The sequence below is a fragment of the Microtus oregoni genome, unplaced genomic scaffold (genome assembly GCF_018167655.1).
Source record: "Microtus oregoni isolate MIOR12 unplaced genomic scaffold, Mior012 000011F_ref0000422, whole genome shotgun sequence".
In the NCBI taxonomy this organism is placed as follows: domain Eukaryota; kingdom Metazoa; phylum Chordata; class Mammalia; order Rodentia; family Cricetidae; genus Microtus; species Microtus oregoni.
The window spans coordinates 32,140,574-32,162,778 of NW_024543070.1; the positions used below are offsets into that span (position 1 = coordinate 32,140,574).

A 22,205-nucleotide genomic window follows, 5' to 3' on the forward strand; every position below is an offset into this window, starting at 1 on the left:
TAGCAAAATGTCATCTTGTTGCCATAAATGTATACAATTATAATGGTAAATTTAAAATGATATTTTTTGAGCCATCATGAGATCCAAAGACAATCATTTTAAAACATTACCCTGAGTATATATAGAGAAGACACCAGGCTGTTTAGCATCCTTCTATTGGATAACTGATTGCAATTTGATATCAGATGAATTGGTAGACACAGTCAAGTAAATCTGGTATCAAAGCACAGACACCCATTGCCAGGCTGGTCCTGATGCAAACATCCTCAGAAAGTTGACCTATAGCTACGTATATAAGAGAAACATACCTGATAGAATCCTGTCCCAAACTATAGTGACATAGTCATCTCGGTCAGAACGAGACTGCTCATGCCAGAATCCCAGGGCATGGAGGAACTCATGTTGAACCGTTGCTATTCTGTCACAGTTTTCCCCGATGGACAGCTCCTGCTTCCCAACATGCCTGTTTCCCACTGAAGACCAGCACCTGACGGAGAGTGTGCAGATCAGGGACAGGCTGTTTGCACGAGGAACACGAGCTCACAAGATAGAGGCCTCACTGCCTAGCCCACTTGTTAAACTGCATATGTCCTCTTGCTGAGTGTGGCCATGGAAGTGCTCTCAGCATAAACAAAGTGAGAAGTCAGCCGTGCTCATCCTAGGAATCACAACCCTTTCTAAGTGGGCATTGCTATGCTCTTCACCACGAGTTGTTTTGTTTCCTAATTTCATTGTTTATCTCTGTGAGTGTCTGTCTAGGTCTAAGTATGTGGTTGGATACCCCGGAAGTCATAAGAGGGAGCTGAGCCCCTGGAACTGGAATCACAGCTGTTTGTGAGCCAGCTAACATGGATGCTGGGAACAGAGTGCAGTTCCCTACAAGAGCATCTAGGGTCTTAACCACTGAGTTATCTCATCAGTTAACAGATAGGAGTTTTATAGGGCCAACAATCACTCAGAATCACTGTGTTCAGATCAATGACACTGCCACCTTTCAAGTAGTAAGACTTACTCAGCTAAAATGAACTCCCACACTATGTACAGTACATTTTACTAGCAGGGAGAATAAAGAATATTGTCAATGAGATGAAGCTCACAGGGCTATAGGATAAATGGCATCCATTCACACTTACTGTTTGTTGACTTTGGTAGTCTGGTTGTGTGAATGAAACCATTTTCAGTTTTCTTATGTATTTTCCTGAATGTGCATCTGTGTACACATGTTTATGCAGGTGTGTATGCGTGTGGTGGCCAGAAGCATGTCCTCAGTTATCCTCCACCTTACATTTTGAGACAGGGTCTCTCACAGAGCCTGAAGCTCAGCAATTTGGTCTGGCTGGCCAGTGATGTGCAGGGATCTGACCCTATTGCCCTAAATGAAAGGCTTTCTCACCCAGTTTTTTTTTCTAAAGGTGCCTGGGGTGGTCTTTGTGTTTATGCAACCAGGACTTCAGCTATTGGGCCATCTCTCCAGCACCAGGTTGGCTGCCCCTTCCTTCCTTTCTTCTTTCTTTCCTTTCTTCCTTACTTTTTTTTCCTTCCTTCCTTTCTTTTTTGCCTTTTTCCCCTTTTTTCTCCTCCACCTTGTTCCTTCCCACTCTTTGCTTTTCTTAGTACTGTGGCCCTAACCCAGGGACATATACATACCAGGCAGGCACTCTAATGCTGTGAAAACATTATTTTATAGCCAGGGAAACCAGGTCTAAAAGTCATGCTCTGCCCAGATAGCAAAGGAAGTTATGTTCCAGACCTTGAACCATTGTGGTGGCATGATGCCCTGGGGAATAAGTCTCCTCAGAGCCTTATCAGATAACCCTGGAACTTACCCACTGCCCTTGAACACTGATATGTAGTTAGCTTCTCCAGACCAGGGCTTGAAGTCGATGCACGTTTTAAGGCGGTAGCGCTCGAAGGCATTGAGGATAACTCCTTTAGCGTTCATGTCTGATGGAAGACAAAAGTGTGCTCTGAGTTCTCTGTTTCAAACCTAACATATCCTTAAAGTAAGGCAGGATGCCATGGCCACTGCATGACTGCCTTAGAACGGGCTGGAAACGGGCCCGATAGTGAAGCTTTGAGAGGAAAATTTCATTCTTCTTTGAACCAAGCAGAACATGTGTGAAAGCATCACAAACTGCAGAGACCTCAAGCAGGGTAAGATGTCCATTTACCATGTGTCTTTACTGCCACGGGCCTTGGCTAAGTTTGGGTCATTTATAGAATTTTTGACCTGGCTCATGTCAGCAATCCTTGCCATCCCAAGGATGAAGGAAGTTCCTGAAAATCCCAGGATCTCAACAAACAGAGGAACAGTTCATGAGACCTGCATGTGGCGAGGTCCTCTGAGTTCACGTGCACACTGTGGTACATGCACATTCACACCATCAATGAGTAATGCCAATTAAAAATATAACACAGAAAATGCAATAGGTTACATGAAAGAAACAGAAAAATCTAGAACACCATGATTACAATTATATGAAAATCTGTTTATTTGAATTGGAGGATCTATACTGACTTCTTTTTTTTTAAATATATGTATTTTAATATTTATTTATTTATTATGTATACAATATTCTGTCTGTGTGTATGTCTGCAGGCCAGAAGAGGGCACCAGATCCCATTACAGATGGTTGTGAGCCACCATGTGGTTGCTGGGAATTGAACTCAGGACCTTTGGAAGAGCAGACAATGCTCTTAACCTTTGAGCCATCTCTCCAGCCCCTATACTGACTTCTTAACCTATCATATTTTCTAAACAGTTGTTCTCTAAGCTGAGCTGCATCCTTGGTCATCCCCGCACTCAGTACCCTCTTCTTGGTCCCTCACTTAGAGTCAGGTGTCTGTGGAGAACCCTGATGAGTGTGATGCACAAGGACTGTGTACCAGACACGCTCTCTACCAAGTGAGCTTCAGCCCCGGCCCAAGAAACGCTTGATTCTTAAGGTGACATTATTTTTCATCTTTCCCCCAAAGGGTATTCTTCAAGCTGATGCTCATCAGAGGCACTGCTAACCAGTCCACAGAGAAACTGACCTCTTTACGGCGGAACCATGCTGGTTTGTGTTCTCTGTGTCTGTCAACTCTCTGCCTCTGTCTGCCTCTGTGTCTGTGTCTCTGTCTATTAGTGTGTGTGTGTGTGTGTGTGTGTGTGTGTGTGTGTGTTTCTCTCTGTGTCTGTCTGTAGCATGATTAATAAAAACCCAGAGACAGATATTAGGGTTCAACCTGAAGATCAGAAAAGGAAAATAGTCTGGCTCTTACCTCGACCTCAGTCTGAAATGGCGATCATGCTCCCAGGAATTTCAGAATGAGACTGTGTGTGAGAGCTGTCTCCTCCCATCGTATATTCCCCTCTAGGACTGGGATTAAAGGTGTGCATCACTTAACACCCAGTTTCTATGACAAACTAATGTGGCTCCTGGGATTAAAAATGTGTGTCAGAACTGCCTGGTCTCTACGGCTGACCAGTGGAACTGTTTTACTCTCTGATCTTCAGGCAAGCTTTATTTATTAAAATATAAATAAAGTATCATCACATTTCCCTTTTTTGTCTAAAATGTCTAAAATAAAAAAGAAGGCTATTACTAATATTAGAAAAACTATATATAATAAATACAATGACTACAATACAAACAGGCAATAAATACATCAACAATGTCTAGTCCATTTGCATTTGACAAATTCAGAGAAAATACTCCATATCTATCCTATCTTGGTGAGTCCAAAGTCTTATACCTCACTTACTTTTTATCATAATATGCATTCTGCATCAGGTGAACAAGGAAAACTATAACTATCTAGTCTTCAACTCCCTCAGAGACCCAAGAAGTAAATAATATTAACTGAGTAAGCAAGAAATGTGAGCAAGCAACTTCCAAAAAAATATGAGAAATGACAGAAACAGCTGCTTGCCTGGACCATCACCCAAAGTTTCTCTGCAATGTTGGGACATCTATCTTTATCCTATAGGACTAGCATATTTGATAGACTTTCTGTGAAGTAGGATATTCTGAAGGGCTGTCCCTTCTTGTCTTGACAATGTTTGGCAGTCATTTTCTTTCGTGTCCTGCTTATCCAATTAGAACAGCATACTGTCAGCAGTCAAGGCAAAGACAGCCGACTGCTTTGCTTTTCTGACCTTCAGGTTGAACCCCAATATCTATCTCTGGTTTTTTATTAGTTGTGCTACATCTGTCTGTCATCTCTCTGTGTTTGCCTCTCTCTGCCTGTCTTTGTGTCTCTGCCTCTTTCTTTATCTCTGTCCCTCCATGTCTTCTCTGTCTGGCTGTCTCTCTCCGTGTCCATCTCTTTCTCTCTCTCTGTTTCTCTCTGTCTTTATCTGTCTCTGTCTCTGTCCATCTCTCTCTTAACTCTGGTCAGGTCTTGGGCTCAGGATCATCTGCCATTTCTCCAGAGGAGGGCTGGAATGACAGGTATGCCTCACCACACCTAGCTCATAACTAAATTTCTTCTGTATAAAAAGCTTTTTTTAGTTTTGTATTAGATTCTTTTGACTATCCCCACCCTTTTTCTTTGTGTGTGTGCATGCCTGTGTGTGTGCACATATGTGGGATATGTGGCATGAGTGTGTGCGTGTGAGTGCACTTGAATGGGTGCACAAGCACGTGTGTGTACAGCGTGTGGGTGGAGTCTGGCAATGATCTCAGAACTCATCCTCCATGGCTTCTCTACCTTGGTCATTAAGGGAAGGACTCTCAGTCAAACTTCGAGTTCTCTGATGTGACTAGTCTCCGTAGCCACCTTACTCTGGGATCCCTTATCTCCAAGGAAGATGGAATTACAGTCAGTTCCCACACACAGCCAGCATTCATGTGATTTCTGAAGTTATGAATTCCCATCCTCATGCTTGCCATCTCCTCAACCCTCTTCTGACCTTTTTTTTAAAAAAAAAATCTTTTACCTTTTAATAAAGAAAACAAACTATCTTTTCTCATTATACATACCAATCCAAGTTCCCACTCCCTCCTCTCCTCCCATTTCCTCCACTTACTCCCACTCTACCCCCCATACACTCCTCAGAGAGGGTAAGACACGTTGCTTTGGGGAAGGTTCAAGGCCCTTCCTACTATATCTAGGCTGAGCAAGGTATACATCTAAAGGGAATGGGTTCCCAAAAAGTCAGTACAAACAGCAATACCACTCTTGGGCATATTCTCAAAAGACGCTCAATCATACTACAAGGACATTTATTCAACTATGTTCATAGCAGCATTACTTGTAATAGCCAGAACCTGGACACAACCTAGATGCCCCGCAACTGAAGAATGGATAAAGAAAATGTGGCACGTTTACACATTAGAGTACTACTCAGTGGTTAAAAAAAAATGGTGACTTGAATTTTACATGCTAATTGATAGAACTAGAAAACACCATCCTGAATGAGGTAACCCAGGCACAAAAAGATGAATATGGTACGTACTCACTCATAAGTGAATACTAGCTATAAACAAAGGATATTGAGCCTATAGTTCATGATCCTAATGAACCTCTTCTGACCTTTTAATAATTTAATACTAAACTAGGAATTACTTATTCCCTGAAAAGATAAAAGATAGTGGACTCATTAACATCTGGACTTGGCAAAATAAAATCTTGGCAAAGCAATGCCATTTTCTGTAAATTTGTTTCGACTGGTTATTTTGTGAGTTTTATTTGTATTTACACTCTGTGCTGGGGCTAGGGCTGTGGGGGTGGCTCAATAGTTAAGCTCTTCTAGGGCTCTTCTGGAAGACTGAAATTCGGTTCCAAGAACCGACATGCAATGGCTCCAAACAACTCCAAGGGATTCAGTGTCTCCTCTGACCTCTGCCAGCACTGCACACATGTGGTAGTGACTCACCAGATATGCACACATATACATAACTAGAAGGAGTAAAAATGAATCTTTTTTTTAAAAAAAAAATTGATGGTCAGGAAGTGACCAGTGCTATTCCATCTGCTAGCATACCCAAGGCCTGGATTCTACCATCAGGTCTGCAAAGAATAAATAAATACCTAAACATGAGGAAATGTTGCTTTAAAAGAAAGATTACTAGGACTGGAGAGATAGCTTATGGTCAAGAGCATGTGCTGCTCTTCCAGAGGACCCAACATAAGTTCCCAGTGCATGTCGGGGGTTCACAGCTGACTGTAATTCCAGTTCCCGGGGATCCAGCACTCTTCTCTGTCTTCCACAGAACTACACTCACACCACAGACACACAGGGGAAAGAGAGAGAGGAGGAAGGGCAAGGAATGGAAAAAGAGAGGGAGAGAGAGAAAGAGAGAACATATGAATTAAAAATAACAGTAAAATCTAGAAAAAAAACTTATTAAAACCAAGAATGCCTCCCTAATCTCTATATCCTTAGCATCCAACACAAAGTAAGTTAGCTCTCCATTACGGTTGGTTAAATTGATATTTGTTAAAACCCAACACGTATTCCACATATTCAGGCTGAATTTTTAAGATCTTTTAATTCTACATTTTGCTTATTTTTTAAAAGTGATTTACACAATCACACAAGGCAATTCTGGTAGACGTGAATTTATCATCTCAGGAACACACAGTAGCTGTGGATACTCCAAAGCGCGTACTAACCCAAGCTATCATCTAGAACATACGGAATGGTATGTGGCCATCTATAGATGTCTCCAATGATGGAATTCTTCCCTTGTGGCTGTCAAAAATAAATGTGAAAAGGATCAGTTAGGTAAACTAGACAAAGCCAATCAATAATCAATCTGGAAATAAGTGGAGTTAACAGTTCTTCCTGGTAGCTCAAACCAATGGGGCATGAGTCTGGATTTTGAGCATAATTTAATAAAGCTTACAGGAAGAACAATTTCTATAATTAACATGGAGCTAAAAGAGAAATGACACTCAAGAAAAGTTGGTGGAAAGTATTCTCTGAATACTGTTAGATGTTTAGATATTAAAAGCACATAAGAACGGACTGTTGACACCTCCATAGTTAAGACTACCTGCTACCCTTGAAGAGGACCTAAGTTCAGTTCACAGTACCCACATTTGCAGCTCACAAGTGCCTGTAACTCTAGAGGATTCAGTGCCCTCTTCTGCTGGCCATGAGCAACTGCATGCATGTGGTACACATAACCTCATGCAGGCTCCCCACACAGGCACACACACACACACACACACACACACACACACACACACAGAGAGAGCATGCATGTGGTACACATGAACTCATGCAGTCACACAGGCACAGAGACAACATGCATGTGGTACACAAAAACTTATGCAGACTCCACACATACAAATAAATCAGTAAATACACAAAAGAAAACTGATAACTAAACCAAACATTAAAAATATGAATCTCAGGGAGGAAAAAAGCAGACACAAGATGAATGAATTTAAGTTTTAAAAATTTAAGAACTTTTCTGAAGGAGGGCCTGGAGAGATGGCTCAGCTGCTAGAGCACTTGCTGTTCTTGCAGAGGGCCCAATTTATTCCCAGCACCCATGTGATAACTCAAAACCACCCATCAGCCCAGTTCCAGGTGATCCAATGACCTCTTATGGCTCCAATGTCCCCAGGAATACATATATTGCACAAACACGTGCCATCAAAATACCCATACATGTAAGATAAAAATAGATAAAAATCTTTGTAAAGCAATTCAAATTTTATAATAGAAAATGAATGATATTTTCTTATTGCATATACTCTGGCAATAAATGTCATTCCAGATAACAGAAATGTCTGGGTAGTAAATGCAGCAAGGGCCTCGAACTTGAAAAGCAGGTGCTTTATCTACTGAGTCATCTCTGCCACAGCCACCCATTTAGAAGACAACTTTACTATGGGAAATGGGCTTCCAGGAGAAAAAGATAATGGAGAGGGAAATGCAATATTTGAAACAGGACAAGTTTGAAGGCTATGAGAAACATACAAGGATCTCCTTATGTTGTCTTATTGCTATTGCTAGAACTTCAAGCACTATGTTGAAGAGATAAGGAGAGAGTGGACAGCCTTGTCTTGTTCCTATTTTAGTGAAATCGCTTTGAGTTTCTCTCCATTTAATTTGATGTTAGATGTCGGCTTGCTGTATATTGCTTTTATTATATTTAGGTATGATCCTTGTATCCCTAATCTCTCCAAGACTTTTATCATGAAAGAGTGTTGAATTTTGTCAAATGCTTTTTCAGCATCTAATGAAATGATCATATGGGTTTTTTTTCTTTCAGTTTATATGATGGATTACATTGATAGATTTTCGTATGTTGAACCAGCCCTGCATCTCTGGGATGAAGCCTACTTGATCATGATGGATGATTTTTTTAATGTGTTCTTAGATTCGGTTTGCCAGTATTTTATTGAGAATTTTTGCCTCAATGTCCTTGAGTGAGATTGGTCTGTAATTCTCTTTCTTGATTGAGTCTTTGTGCGGTTTTGGTATTAGGGTAACTGTAGCCTCATAAAAAGAGTTTGGCAATGACCCTTTTGTTTCTATTATGTGGAACACTTTGAGGAGTATAGGTATTACCTCTTCTTGAAAGTTCTGATAGAATTCTGCACTAAAACCATCTGGCCCTGGATGGTTTTTGGTGACAGCTTCTATTTCCCTATGGCTTATAGGTCTATTTAAATTGCTCACCTGGTCTTGATTTAATTTTGGTATACGATATCTATCTAAAAATTGTCCTTTTCTTTTACATTTTCCAATTTTGTGGAGTACAGGTTTTTGTAGTAAGACCTAATGATTCTCTGGATTTCCTCAGTGTCTGTTGTTATGTCCCCCTTTTCATTTCTGATTTTGTTAATTTGGATGTTCTCTCTTTGCCTTTTGAGTAGTTTGGATAAGGGTTTGTCAATTTTGTTGATTTTCTCAAAGAACCTATTAATTTGTCTATTTTTAAAGTTTTATTCTATTTTATTATTTTAACAATATAATTTATATGTATAATATATTTAAGAAATAATAAAATAAATATATATAATATTATTTTATGATAAAGAGACTGGAGATATTTATGAATTAAGTTTTATTTTACTTCAACTAGACTAAACCAGTGAAGTTCTGTTTTTAAGTAAAAATTCTCCTTATTTCTGTAATCATTAAAATCAGAGCACAACACACATGTTGAGATGACAGTGACCTTCGGCACAGAAACCTGAGCGATGGAAGATGAAGATACAGACATATGAGTCCTTCCAGAACAGCATCTCAGGGAGGTAGCACCACCAGTGACTGCACCTTCAGAAACAGAGTCCCAACAAGCAGCCTGTGCCCATCCATCCTCAGATACTCACAGCTGGCTTCTATGCTTCACCATGCAAGCATCATTGCAACTCACCTCGAGTCTGATGTCCCCCTCAAAAAGGTCCAGTCCCAAACCTAAGAGAAGAATTCAGATAATTCATGTTATTACGTTGGGTTCCTGTACCACATAATAGATGATGCTTTAAAAATTCCATGGGAAAAGGGGCTCATCTATAGGATGATGCTTTAAAAATTCCATGGGGAGAGGATGCTTATCTATAGGCAGGTTAATGGTCACGTAGTGTGGGAGAGACTTTTTTCAGCGGTTTAGCCCCTGTTAAGTTGCCCATGCTCTCATAAATGACCCCACCCTCAGGCTTCTGTAAGCAATCCTAAGGACACTCATCACTTCACAAGAAGAAGAACAAACTTGAGAACTGGTACTAACTGAGAGAAGGGTGGAGATTGATGGGAGTCTGGGGAACTGGAGGGAAGTAGAGAGGGTAACAGGTTGAATACGAACAAATACTTTATATACATGTATGAAAATGACACAAGGAAAGCTGCCATCATATATAAGTAAACCATGATAATAAAACAAAGAAGGGACATAAAAGACAGCGCAGGCAGTAAAAGGCACCTGCCACCACGCCTTGACGCCTGAGTTCAAGCCCTGGCAACCCATGTGGTGGGAAAAGAGGACCGACTCCCACATGCTGTCCTCTGACCTCCAACATGTACTGTGTCACACACACACACACACACACACACACACACACAAATAATAAAAATATTTTAAATATGGTAGCAAAAAAGAATGAAGAAAAAAAGAGAAAGAAGAATTAAAAAAAGGAAAAAAAAGAATGAAAAATCCACAAACCTTCATTGATATCGAATATGTCTCGATCAATTCCCTCATCTATATCTTTGACTGAAATAAGAAAAAAAACCACATTGAACGTTATGTTCATGAGAGGAAAGAGGATCTCATTAATCAAACAATCAGAAGGAAACAAGTTGTTGCCTCAGATTCTAATTTAACTTGCATTGATTAACTGAGGGGGACGCTCATTCCTTGCGACCCTCCTGGGAGCCAGAGTGAGGATTAGACGGAGAATTTGGGTGCATACTCTGTCCTCTCCACATCCCTTGGGTGTCAGGTGACTGTAGGAATAGCATGGGTCATTCCGTACGTCAGTAACCATAGCGTGGAAGGTGGGAATGAGTGACTAACTAGGAAATGAGTGTCTAAAATCGCTCAACCCAAAAGCCATTTTATTGGCCGTTCTTGCACTTCTGTTTTTCAGCTGGGCAGATGGGTCCTGGTGAACGGAGCCAGCCAGAGTTGAGCAAAGTTCAGGTCACCGCTGCAGTCACGCTGTCTTCTGCTCCATTCCACCTGCCGCCTTCCCCTTGGGTGGGCACACCCTGGTGCTTCTGTCCCTGTCATTCACCCCATAACTGTCTTACCCTGCATGCTAGGGCAAATCTCCAGCAGACTCACCAAGGTTCTCTGGAGCCGGCTGTGAAATAAACACACAAAAGATATTATTGTGACACCCATAATATAAATGACATTTTGTTACAAGTTTAGATTCCTTTTATAATCATCCTTAAGATTTCATTCATTCATTCATTCATTCATTTATATGGTGTCCGTCTATGATGGACAGAGGAGAACTTGTGGTAGTCAATTCTGTGTCCCGTGTGAGTTCATGGAACTGAAAAGAGCAGAACTTGAGATAATACTGTTCTGATGAGGAAGCTTTGTCAACCAATTATCTTTAAAAGGTGGGACTAAGTAAGGGTGTGGCTTTCTGGGACCTGGGGAAAAACAGGCACACAGCCCAGGTGCTCTCTCTGTGTGGTTCCCTTGCTGCACAGCTGAGCTTGGATTTCTTGTTCCTGTTTCGTAAGTTTGCCCCTTATAAAAAAAAAATTAAAATATAATTGTTTTATCTTTTAGCTAGCCTGGTTATTTCACAAATCGAGCTAACATCAACAAAGTTCTCTGTATTCGGTGTGAGTTTCTAGGATTGGACAGAGCAGAACTGGAGATGATCAGTTCTCTGTGTCCGGTGTGAGTTCCTAGGACTAAACTCACACCATCAAGCCTGCAGGCAGGGCTGTTTCACCTGCTGAGCCATCTCACTGGCCCCAATGTTGTATTTATTTTGAACAGAGTCTCTCTTTTACTTCAAACTGGAACTCACATTTCAGTCTAAGTCTAACCGTGAACTTGATACAATCCTCCTGCCTCAGCCGCCCAAGTACTGGGGTGACAAGCCTGAGCCACAGTGGCTCTAACTCACAACCACACAATTCTTTTTACTAATACGACATATTGTTTTCTTCCATATATGCCAGACAAGCAAGCTGGGGTTTACATGACGTTCTGTCCAGATATTCTTACTTCTTATAGAAACTGATCCTTCCTGTTCAATGAGTTTAAAGGTACAGACAAAAAATCAACTTCAAAGTTGGAAAAGAACACAGTGCACAAGACTCCAGCCCTGGTATACACACTAGCTTTACACATGATATCATGTAACACTCATGAAACAGTGCTTTCAAAAACTAAAAATTTATTTCCAAACAATAACAAAAACTTTTCCTCATACCTCGGGAAAATCATGTTTACTTTCATGTTTCTCCCAGGACTCTACATTCGGAAAACAACACCTAACATCTAAGCAAAGAACCAATAGGTAGATTTTGTGACTTTTTAAAAAATATATACGCTTCTCTTTTTTCTTTTTGTTTGCTTGTTTTTGAAGCAAAAAAAAAAAATATTGATTACAAAATTTCTCAGAGGGCCTTCAGGAGACAGCCTTCAGTAAAGTGCTTGCCATTGCAGGCAAGGGGACTTCAGTTTGACTCCCAGAACTTATAAGAAGTCTCTCTGTGTAGCCCTGGCTGTCCTGTAGACCAGGCTGGCCTTGAACTCAGAGATCTGACTGCCTCTGCCTCTACAAGTGCAAGAATTAAAGGCTTGTGCCACCAGCACCCAGCTAAAATGCATATATTTTCAAATGGATAGGAAACAAATTGTGTATTTAAACATACACAATGTTTAAATAAAATTTAAAACCAACATCAGAAATTTATTTTGGGGGTGGGTTATGCACAGATGCATGTTGAGGGGGGTGCTTATAGTGGCCAGAAATCATCCACAGGTGTTATTCCTCAGGAGCCAATAGCCTTACTTCTGACAAAGAGTCTCTCACTGGGCCCATGGCTTATCAATTAGGCTAGGATGTCTCATCAACCAGCCTCCAGAAGCCCCACATCTTGGTCCCCCCAGCATTGGCATTAGAAGCACATGCTATCACAGCTGGCCTTTTATATGTGTCCTGAGAGTCAAACTGAAGTCCTCTTGCCTGCAGTGGCAAGCAATTTACTGAAGGCTGTCTCCCGCAAGCCCTCTGAGAAATTTCATAATCGATTATTCCTTTATCTTAACCTAGGAAGAAGTCAGCAGAACTGGTAGACTGTGTGAGTTATGCCTGGGTTCCTTAAGCTAAGTCAATTTAGTTTACCCTCCTAGGTCTCAAATGATATGTGTGAGGTGGTCACCACGTGATTTGGATGAGTGTCGTAAGCTATATTATGCCATACAAAAACATGCTGTAAAAATGTAATGTGTGTCACACAAATGTAAAGATCAGTTGCATCCAAATTCAAACTAACAGCTAAAGTAAAGAATCCTCCGAAATGCTTGACAAGACACGGGGATGAATTGCTCAGATGGCTTCTGTCATGTCGACAGCAAACGCCCTAGTTTTCTCATACAGGATCTCACACACACACACAGTCACAGATCATCCCGGCACACGTGCAGAAAGAGATTTCCAACAAGCTACTGATCCGCAGTCAAACATGGTAAAACAGCACCTCACATCTTAGTTCTCCAGTCATATCTGTACACCATCAGCTCAGTGTGATGTATTTTAAGTCCAATTAAAGGGTTTCCTCAGCCATTAGAAATTCTGTCTAAGACCTTGAACTAGCTTGGGGTACAAACTGCCCATCAGTGAGGGAAGATTAGTTTAGACCCACAAAGATACAGAAGGGAAACTCCATATTAAACTTTGAAGTGTGGCCATTGCCTCTGACATTTCTCAGTCTTCTCTTATGTCCTTACTCTAATGGCAATCCGTCTGCCACTCAGCAATAGCAATGGCTTTCAAAAGTCACATTCTCTGTCTTAGCAAAAGAAACCTGTCACACAACAGAGAAACTGAAAGGAAAATACAATTATCTCTCACAATCTCTGGACCTCTCTGCCGAAGTGACTTCTTACACCCAATACCTTTCTGGCCTCTGTCTACCAGCAAGAAATGCTCATTTAAGATGAAAATTTTGAAATACATAAAACAAAACCTGAGCAAATGATTATCATTAAATGATTGATATCAATGGGCCCCCAACTGTTTTCTTACCAAGCCAGAAACCAGGAGAAATGTGGCACAAACCAGGAACCAAGGCCGATGCCAGGTATCCATACTGTGACTTCCAAATGAATGTTGTAAATTATGACAGTCGCCAGCAGAACTGACTTTTAAAGGGTAAACATAATGACTCCTGGCCTTTGGTCTTTATGTTAATGGCTCATCTCTTAATTAATCTTGCTGTTGTAGTAACTTCCAACTCAGCAAGTAAAGTCCAGAGTCATGAACGCATCTCATTTTTTCCTCTCTTTTCTGCGCCAACAATGAATTGCTAAAACCTGCCACTAGAATATATTCTCTAATGTATATAGACTGTTCCCCAACAATGCTGAATACCACTTGAGCAAACAGAAACATATGCAAGCACACACACACACAAGGTCAGAGGTGTGGGTCAGTTGGTAGAGCGCTTGTCTGGCATGCATGTGGCCCAGGGTTCACCCCAACCCCACATATACCAGGCATGGTGGTGCACGCTTGTAATCTCAGCACTCAGTAGGTAAAGGCAGGAGGGTTTGAAGTTCAAGATTATCTTGGCTACATAGTGAGTTTGAGGCCAGCCGGGAAAATAGCTAAATACATATACCAAGTTTATACTCTTGTTCAAATAATTAGCATTTATGAAGTATCTTCCATCCAGATAGCCTATGTTGCTTTGATGTAGCCAGTTCTGTCCACTGACCTTATCAGTCATTGAGCTAGTAAACCTATAAAGACATTCTATAACTTTATAAAGTCTAGGATCTTTTGACATACCTAGAAATGAACATACTTGGTATTCTGATATGAAATAGCAAAATAGTGAAGTGTCTCCCTCCTGAAGGTCCTCAAAGACAAACTCAGATGGGAATGGGCTGAGAGGATAGCTATGCTCACTGGTATTCTAATAAAATGTTCCTAAGCTCTCTCAAGTCTTTGTCATAGTTTCTTTTCTCCCTGGAATAACCTTTACTCTCTGGAGACAACATAACTCAGTCCCCACAGTTTCATCTGCCTGATGCAGAGTAACAGTTTTGAAATATTATTTTCTATATATTTTTTCTTCATTGCCTTTTCCTAGTTTGGTCTTTCTGTCCCATTCTGTGTTCATTGAAAGTCTACAGAAAGATATGTGGCTTAGACAAAGTACCCAGGATGCTGCTTCTCTTGTGAGTGTGTGATTATGTGCACGCAGGAGTGCTGGGTATTCTCAGGCCAGCTCTCATACAGCACAGAAGTAGGGAGGCCGGAGGCTGATTCACGTGTTAATGCCCCTCACTTTACTTTTTTGAGACAGGAACTCTCACTGAACCTAGAGTTCATCGGTTGGACTATAGCCTGACTAGACAGTGAGCTCTCAAAATCTGCCCACATCTGTTCCCTCAGCGCTGTGCTTACAGATGTGCACTATCATGCCTGACTTTTACATAGGTGTTGTGCCTCCAAGTTCAGGTCCCTGTGTTTGCGCAGTAAACTGAATGAGCCATTTTCCCAGCCCAGGAGGATAGTTTTGAACCTGAGCAAGCCATCACTACCCTCTGAGAGTAATACAAAGTTTAAATGAAAAACTTTAAACAACAAGTGTGGGCTTGGAGCAATGTGCATTCCTATAATTCCAGCCCTCCGGATGCTGAGGCAGGAGGATGATGAGCTCAATGTCAGCCTGACCTACATATATAGTGATAAAAATTCATAAGCTGGAGTTTCTCAGTACTTGACCACCATACATGAAGTCCAAGACTCAGTCCCAGGACCATAAAATTCTTAAGGTCCACGAGAAGTTTCACAAAAGACCACCAGTCATGTACACAATGAACAAGAGCATGGGATTTGAGAATAATAATGCCTACATACAGTGGTGGCAAACTGAGACCCCAAGAGAAGTTCTCAGGCTTCCTTTAATCCAGAACAGGGGAATTCCAGGGAGGGAAAGTTAGACTGAGGCTTGATTGGTGGGTTTAAACACAAAGTATATGGGTTACTTTAGGATTGGTAGGTGACTTAGTGAGTAGGAACTTTCCAGCAGCAGGGTGGGAGAAGCTATCTTTGGCTATCTTGAGCTTGCATAAGGATGCAGGGCACTTACTGATTGGTTGCCCTGAGTTGTGATCCTTCCAAGAACTGCTTGTTCAGTTCCAGTAAACTGAAACTGAGGCCTGGTCCCTGCCAGGGACACTAGGAGCCTGTGATGGCGTTTGTTTGGCTCCTTGGCTCTGCCCAAAACAAAACAAAACAAAAACCCATAAGGCAGGTATGAAGCTGGTCATATCTTGGTGTTGGGATGGTTGCCTAGCATGCACAAGGGTTTAATCACAAGCGCTCACACACACACACACACACACACACACACACACACACACGACTCAACCTCTCACTTTCTTCCTGATACTCCAGGGACAGTTTATTAAGTCCTGAATTAAATGGCTTGTTTCCTGGTTAGAGCCATAAGGAGTCACAATACAGAAGGAAGCTGTAAAGACAGAATCCATTTTTTGTTATCTCATCTATAGAAGGAACCTTATAAAACAAAGCTACTAAGGAGTCTAAAAGAAATAAGACATCTGTGTGCTATTATACTTCTAAGTGTATAGACATTTTAAACATTCTGTGGTTAGCAGTTGTAAAAGCCAGGTTTTCTCGGACTGTTTCTAAAAAGCCATGAGTCATGTTGTAAGTTCTTTAGCTTGGACTCAGAGTTACTGCGAATTTCTTAGTGTTAGCTCTACTGCCTCTTTCCAAGGCACAGAGACACTAGAGAGTTTTAGTTCTCAAAATGTATTTTTATGTCTTGCATTAATTTTAGACCATAAAAAAGGAAACTTGTAGCTCTTTCTTAGGGCTATGATGATAATTTTTGCAGCTCTGACCAGTTAGAGAATCATTCCCTGTGGCATATCTTAACAAAAGTCATAAAACTAAGGTTAGGATTTTGTACAAAGAGGTGTGGTTATCAGCCACACCTGACACAGCAATTAAGTTGCTTCTTACATTTTATCAAGGTTCAACAGATCAGGTTGTTACATGCTCTTGTAAATAAGATTGTTTTTCCCAACCCCTTCGCCCCCCGGGAATATCCTGTCTTAGAAACCATCAGCAAGGCACCTGGTCTAATCTAAAGCTATTTTTGAAATTTTCTATCAGCTGATAGTATATAGCTAACTTGGCAGCTGGGGAAATAGAGCTGTTTTTAGGCTGTGTTCCAAGACAGCTCTTAAAGGGAACTTGTATTAATTAAAAAAAAAAAAGAGTAGCCCTCCTATATACAGATGATAAATGGGCTGAGAAAGAAATCAGAGAAACATCACCCTTCACAGATATGCCACAGATAGCATAAAATATCTTGATGTAACTCTAAACAAACAAGTGGAAGACTCGTATGACAAGAACTTTAAATCTTTGAAGAAAGAAATTGAAGAAGACACCAGAAAGTGGAAAGATCTCCCATGCTCTTGGGTAGATAGAATTAACATAGTAAAAATGGCAATCTTACCAAAAAGCAGTCTACAGATTCAATGCAATGACCAGCAAAATTCTACCAAATTCTTCACAGACCCAGAAAGAACAGTACTTAACTTCATATGGAAAAGCAAAAACCCCAGGATAGCCAAAACAATCCTGTACAATAAAAGAATCCCTAACTTCAAACTCTACTACAGTACTGAAAAGAGCCTGGTATTGGCATAAGAACAGACAGGAGGACCAATGGAACTGAAGACCCAGATATTAATCCACACACCTTCGAATACCTAATTTTTGATAAAGAAGCAAAAAATATCAAATGAAAAAAGAAACATATTTAACAAATGGTGCTGGTATAATGGATATCAACATGTAAAAGAAAGAAAATAGATTCATATCTATCACCATGCACAAAACTCAAGTCCAAATGGATCAAAGACCTTAACATAAAGCCAGCCACACTGAACCTCATAGAAGAGAAAGTGGGAAATACACTTGAGTGCATTGGCACAGGAGACCACTTCCTGAATATAACCACAGCAACACAGACACTGGGAGAAACAATTAATAAATGTGACTTCCTGAAACTGAAAAGCTTCTGTATAGCAAAGGACATGGTCAACAAGACAAAATGACAGCCTACAGATTGGGAAAAGATCCTCACTAACCCCACATCAGACAGAGGTCTGATCTCCAAAATATACAAAGAACTCAAGAAATTGGTAATCAAAAGAACACATAATCCAGTAAAAAAAAAAATATGGAGTACAGACCTAAACAGAAGAATCTAAAAGACTGAAAGACACTTAAGGAAACATCCTTAGTCATCAGAGAAATGTAAATCAAAACAACTCTGAGATTCCCTCTTACACCAGTAAGAATGGCCAAGATCAAAAACACTGATGACAATTTATGCTGTAAAGGGTGTGGGGAAAAGAGAACACTTTTGCATTGCTGGTGGGAATGCAGGCTGGTACACCCCCTTTGGATGTCAGTGTGGTGATTTCTCAGAAAATTAGAAAACAATCTTCCTCAAGACCTAGTAATACCACTTTTGGGTATATAACCAAAGGATGCTCAATCATGCCACAAGGACATGTGCTCAACAATGTTCATAGCAGCTTTGTCTATCATAGCCAGAACCTGGAAACAACCTAAATGCCCCTTGACCAAAGAATGAATAAGGAAAATGTGGTACATTTACACAATGGAGTACTACACAGTAGAAAAAGATAACAACATCTTGAAATTTGCAGGCAAATGGATAGAGCTATAAAACATTATTTTGAGTGAGGTAATCCAGACACAGAAAGACAATTATCACATGTACTCACTCATAGGTGGTTTTTAAACATAAAGCAAAGAAAACCAGCCCACAAATCACAATCCCAGAGAACCTAGACAACAATGAGGACCCTAAGAGAGATATACATAGATCTAATCTACATGGGAAGTAGAAAAAGACAAGATCTCCTGAGGAGTAAACTGGGAGCATAGGGACCTTGGGAAAGGATTGAGGGGAGGGGAGAGGCAGGGAGAGGAGCAGAGAAAAATGTAGAGCTCAATAAAAATCAATAAAATTTTAAAAAGGGAACTTGTAACCCTTAACTTGAGTACCATCTCTTTGTATTCATTTTATTCATCAAAACTCTGTAGGCTAACATTAGTATCAGTTGGACAATACAACTAAGGAAGAGACACCTTCCTGACAACCACATATAGAAATGCTCAGTAAATTGGGATATATTAATGACACGCACACACACACACACACACACACACACACACACACACAATACAGGCACTAGAGAATTTCCCATATCCACGAGAAGATTGCAATAGCACAGGTAAATACAGCCAGAATCAAAGGATACTCATGGATCAGTATTTTCATAGCCTTGCTTAAACAAGAATTTGTTTTTGGTGGGTTGACACCTAAATATTAATTGCCATCTGCTGTATGTTTTTAAAGATTTAACTATGTATATAGTGTTCTGTCTGTATGCATGCCTGCAGGCCAGAAGAGGGCACCAGATCTAATTATGGATGGTTGTGAGCCACCATGTGACTGCTGGGAATTGAACAGATGATGTTTGGAAGAGCGGTCAGTGCTCTTAACCCCTGAGCTATCTCTCCACCCATGCATTCTGCTGTACTAAACAATAATGACCTGTGGCAGGATCACAATAGTCTGTAACTACAATTCCAGGGACTCTGGTGCCCTCTTCTGGCCTCTGCAGACGCCAGGTAGACATGTGGTGCACGCCCATATATATGCAGGCAAAAAGTCATATACATATAAATCAACTATATTTTTAAGGAAAGAAAGATGAAGTGAGATCCTTTAATGAGTTAAGACCGAATCACGAACATCTGGCTTTCCAAGGCTCCTTGTAGGCCTGACACACCTAACTGCACTCTATGCATCAGGACAGACAGCTGCCCTTGGGAATAGGAAAACAGCAGCTGAAAGAGCAGGAAGCAGGGGCTGGAGAGATGGATCAGAGGTTAAGAGCATTGCCTGCTCTTCCAAAGGTCCTGAGTTCAATTTCCAGCAGCCACATGGTGGCTCACAACCGTCAGTAATTAGGACTGGTGCCCTCTTCTGGCTTTCAGGCATATATGCAGACAGAAAATTGTATACATAATGAATAAATTTTTTTTTTTTTAAAAAAAGAGCAGGAAGCAGCAGTTCCTGGGAAAGGGGAGTCTCTTTTCCATGCTAATCCCAGGGTATGACCCAACTCTGAGAAGGCATCTCTTAGACTATCAACAAGGCACTGCTGAATCTAACTGCAAAAGCTCTATGCGGCCTACACTGGATGCACGGCTTCTGTATTCTCTTCTGTCCTGGGGTTCAATCAAACTCTATTACAGGAGCATCACTTGTAGGGGAAAGGGTCTCCAGCTTCAAATACCATCCTGTCCATCCTGTCCCCAGAGAGCCTTCACAAGCTTTATCAGACCTGTGAAGCCGTATTTGCCTCTGCTTGCTGTCCAACTGTGCCCTTCCTTTCTCCCAAGATAACATTATCAACTGGAACCCCTGTATTATGATTACAAAGTTTATAGGTCAGTGGGAAATCCCCTGGAACCGGGAAAACGGTTTTTCTCAGAAATATGACTCACAAAGCAACCATGGAAGAGGATGACATTCTAGACCTGAGTGTTGCACACTATGAGGGCAGAAAGGATTCTGCAGGAGCTAGCACGGAGGTGCAACAAGGGCATCCAAAATATTACACAGTGTCCTCATAATGTGTCTTTCTTTACCTGATTCTCCCACACAGGAAGTGCAAGTTGAGGGCAGGGTCACTAGCTCAGTTGGTAGAATATTTGCTTAGCATATATGAAGCTATGAGTTCAATCTCTGGAACTTTAAAAAAACAGTAGCTATGAAATATCCTGTAATCATTGAACTAATGCAGAAATGGGTGGATCAGAAGTTTAAGAGGCTGGAGTGATGACTCAGCAGTTAAGAGCATTGGCTGCTTTTTCAGAAGTCCAGAGTTCAATTCCCAGCAACCACATGGTGGCTCACAACCATCGATAAAGAGATCTGGTGCCCTCTTCTGGCCTGCACACAGAACAACACAGAAAATAAATTAATCTTAAAAGTAGGAGAAAGAAGTTCAAAGCCATGCTCTACTCAGGAAGGAGCTCAAGATCATGGGCTACATGATTCTGTCTCAATTAAAAGCAAGAACAGCTGTTATGACATGAGTTTCCTAAAACCAGTTCTTCACAAAATTTTATAAAGACTTCTAAAGATATTGAGAAGCTCTCTCTCTATCCTCTCTCTCTCCATATATATCTATTATATATATTATATATATATTATATATATTGGGAAGCTCCCTCCATCACTCTCTATATAAAGTCATATGTACATACATATATCTGTGCACTTAAACTACATATATAAGGAGATAAGGGAATGAACACTTATGGGTGGTTATGGAAGCCCTCGCATTGAGACCACAAACGCAGACCAGGTAGACTGCAATAGCATGCACAAGGCACAGTCGCAGGCTGTCTGCACTGTTTGCTGCTGATCAGCCTGACACGTTTCTCACGAAGGTTTTCCACGACCCGCCCTTAGATTACCCTTTTTTTCACATTTCTCAGAACATAGTTTGTTTCTAATGAGCAAGGGTGTTTCAGATGGAAGGAACACAAGCATGTGTATATACCCAGAGGGAGACAGATTTACTTTGATTAGTTGGCCCTACATGTTTTTTTTAAATATTTATTTATTTACTTATTATGTATACAGTCTGTTTGTATGTATGCCTGCAGGCCAGAAGAGGGCACCAGACCTCATTACAGATGGTTGCGAGCCACCATGTGGTTGCTGGGAATTGAACTCAGGACCTTTGGAAGAGCAGGCAATGCTCTTAACCACTGAGCCATCTCTCCAGCCCCCTTGGCCCTACATGTTAACAGAGGCTACCTCATCCAAAATCTGCAGACAGCAGGACCCAGCTAGCTGGACAAGCCAGGCAGGAGCTGGAATTGCAGTCACATAATAAGTTGACTGGAGAAATTCTTCCTTTAAAGATCTCTCTTGATGTGGTATGTTTGACTGTATGCCATGAATAGATTTTATTACCATTGGTAAATAAAGAAGCTGATTTGGCCAATAGGCAGGCAGAATAGAACCAGGCAGGAAATCCCCCCAAAAAAAAAATACAGAAAGAAAAAGGGCAGGGTCAGAGAGATGCCAGCAGTCACCATGGAAGTAAGCCATGAGCCCTTAATAAAATAAAGAATATTGGAAATTTGTTGATTGAAATTGTAAGAGATAGTTAATAATAAGCCTAAGCTAAAGAGTCAAACAGATTGCAATTAATATTGAGCTCAGAGTGGTTTTCAGGAACTGGCGGGTGGGAGAGAAACCTCCAGTTACACTCTATCTTTGGTTCTCAGAAGCAGCCAAGGATCAGGAGTCGCTCATCAAAGTCAGATGACAGAGGCTGAAAGGGAAAATTCTATCCCTACACAGGCCACCCCACTTCTAATACCTGTGCTTTGCTGGCAGCAAGCTCATGGGGAACAAAGCAAAACAAATGATTCATGCTTCC

The 22,205-nt window shown here is 41.0% G+C and overlaps 1 protein-coding gene across 1 annotated transcript in view; it reads right to left on the reverse strand.

The window, feature by feature from the left end:
- The window catches only part of LOC121453586 (meprin A subunit beta-like), a 40,392-nt gene extending 26,655 nt beyond the window's left edge, over positions 1-13,737 (reverse strand). The window contains exons 1-7 of the mRNA XM_041660458.1: positions 13,675-13,737; positions 10,737-10,755; positions 10,113-10,163; positions 9,327-9,367; positions 6,604-6,682; positions 1,827-1,944; positions 309-487 (exon numbers count right to left, since the gene is read on the reverse strand). Coding sequence (XP_041516392.1) covers positions 309-487; positions 1,827-1,944; positions 6,604-6,682; positions 9,327-9,367; positions 10,113-10,163; positions 10,737-10,755; positions 13,675-13,737 — 550 coding nt within the window. The remainder of the gene's footprint in view (positions 1-308; positions 488-1,826; positions 1,945-6,603; positions 6,683-9,326; positions 9,368-10,112; positions 10,164-10,736; positions 10,756-13,674) is intronic.
- Positions 13,738-22,205: the final 8,468 nt, after the last annotated feature.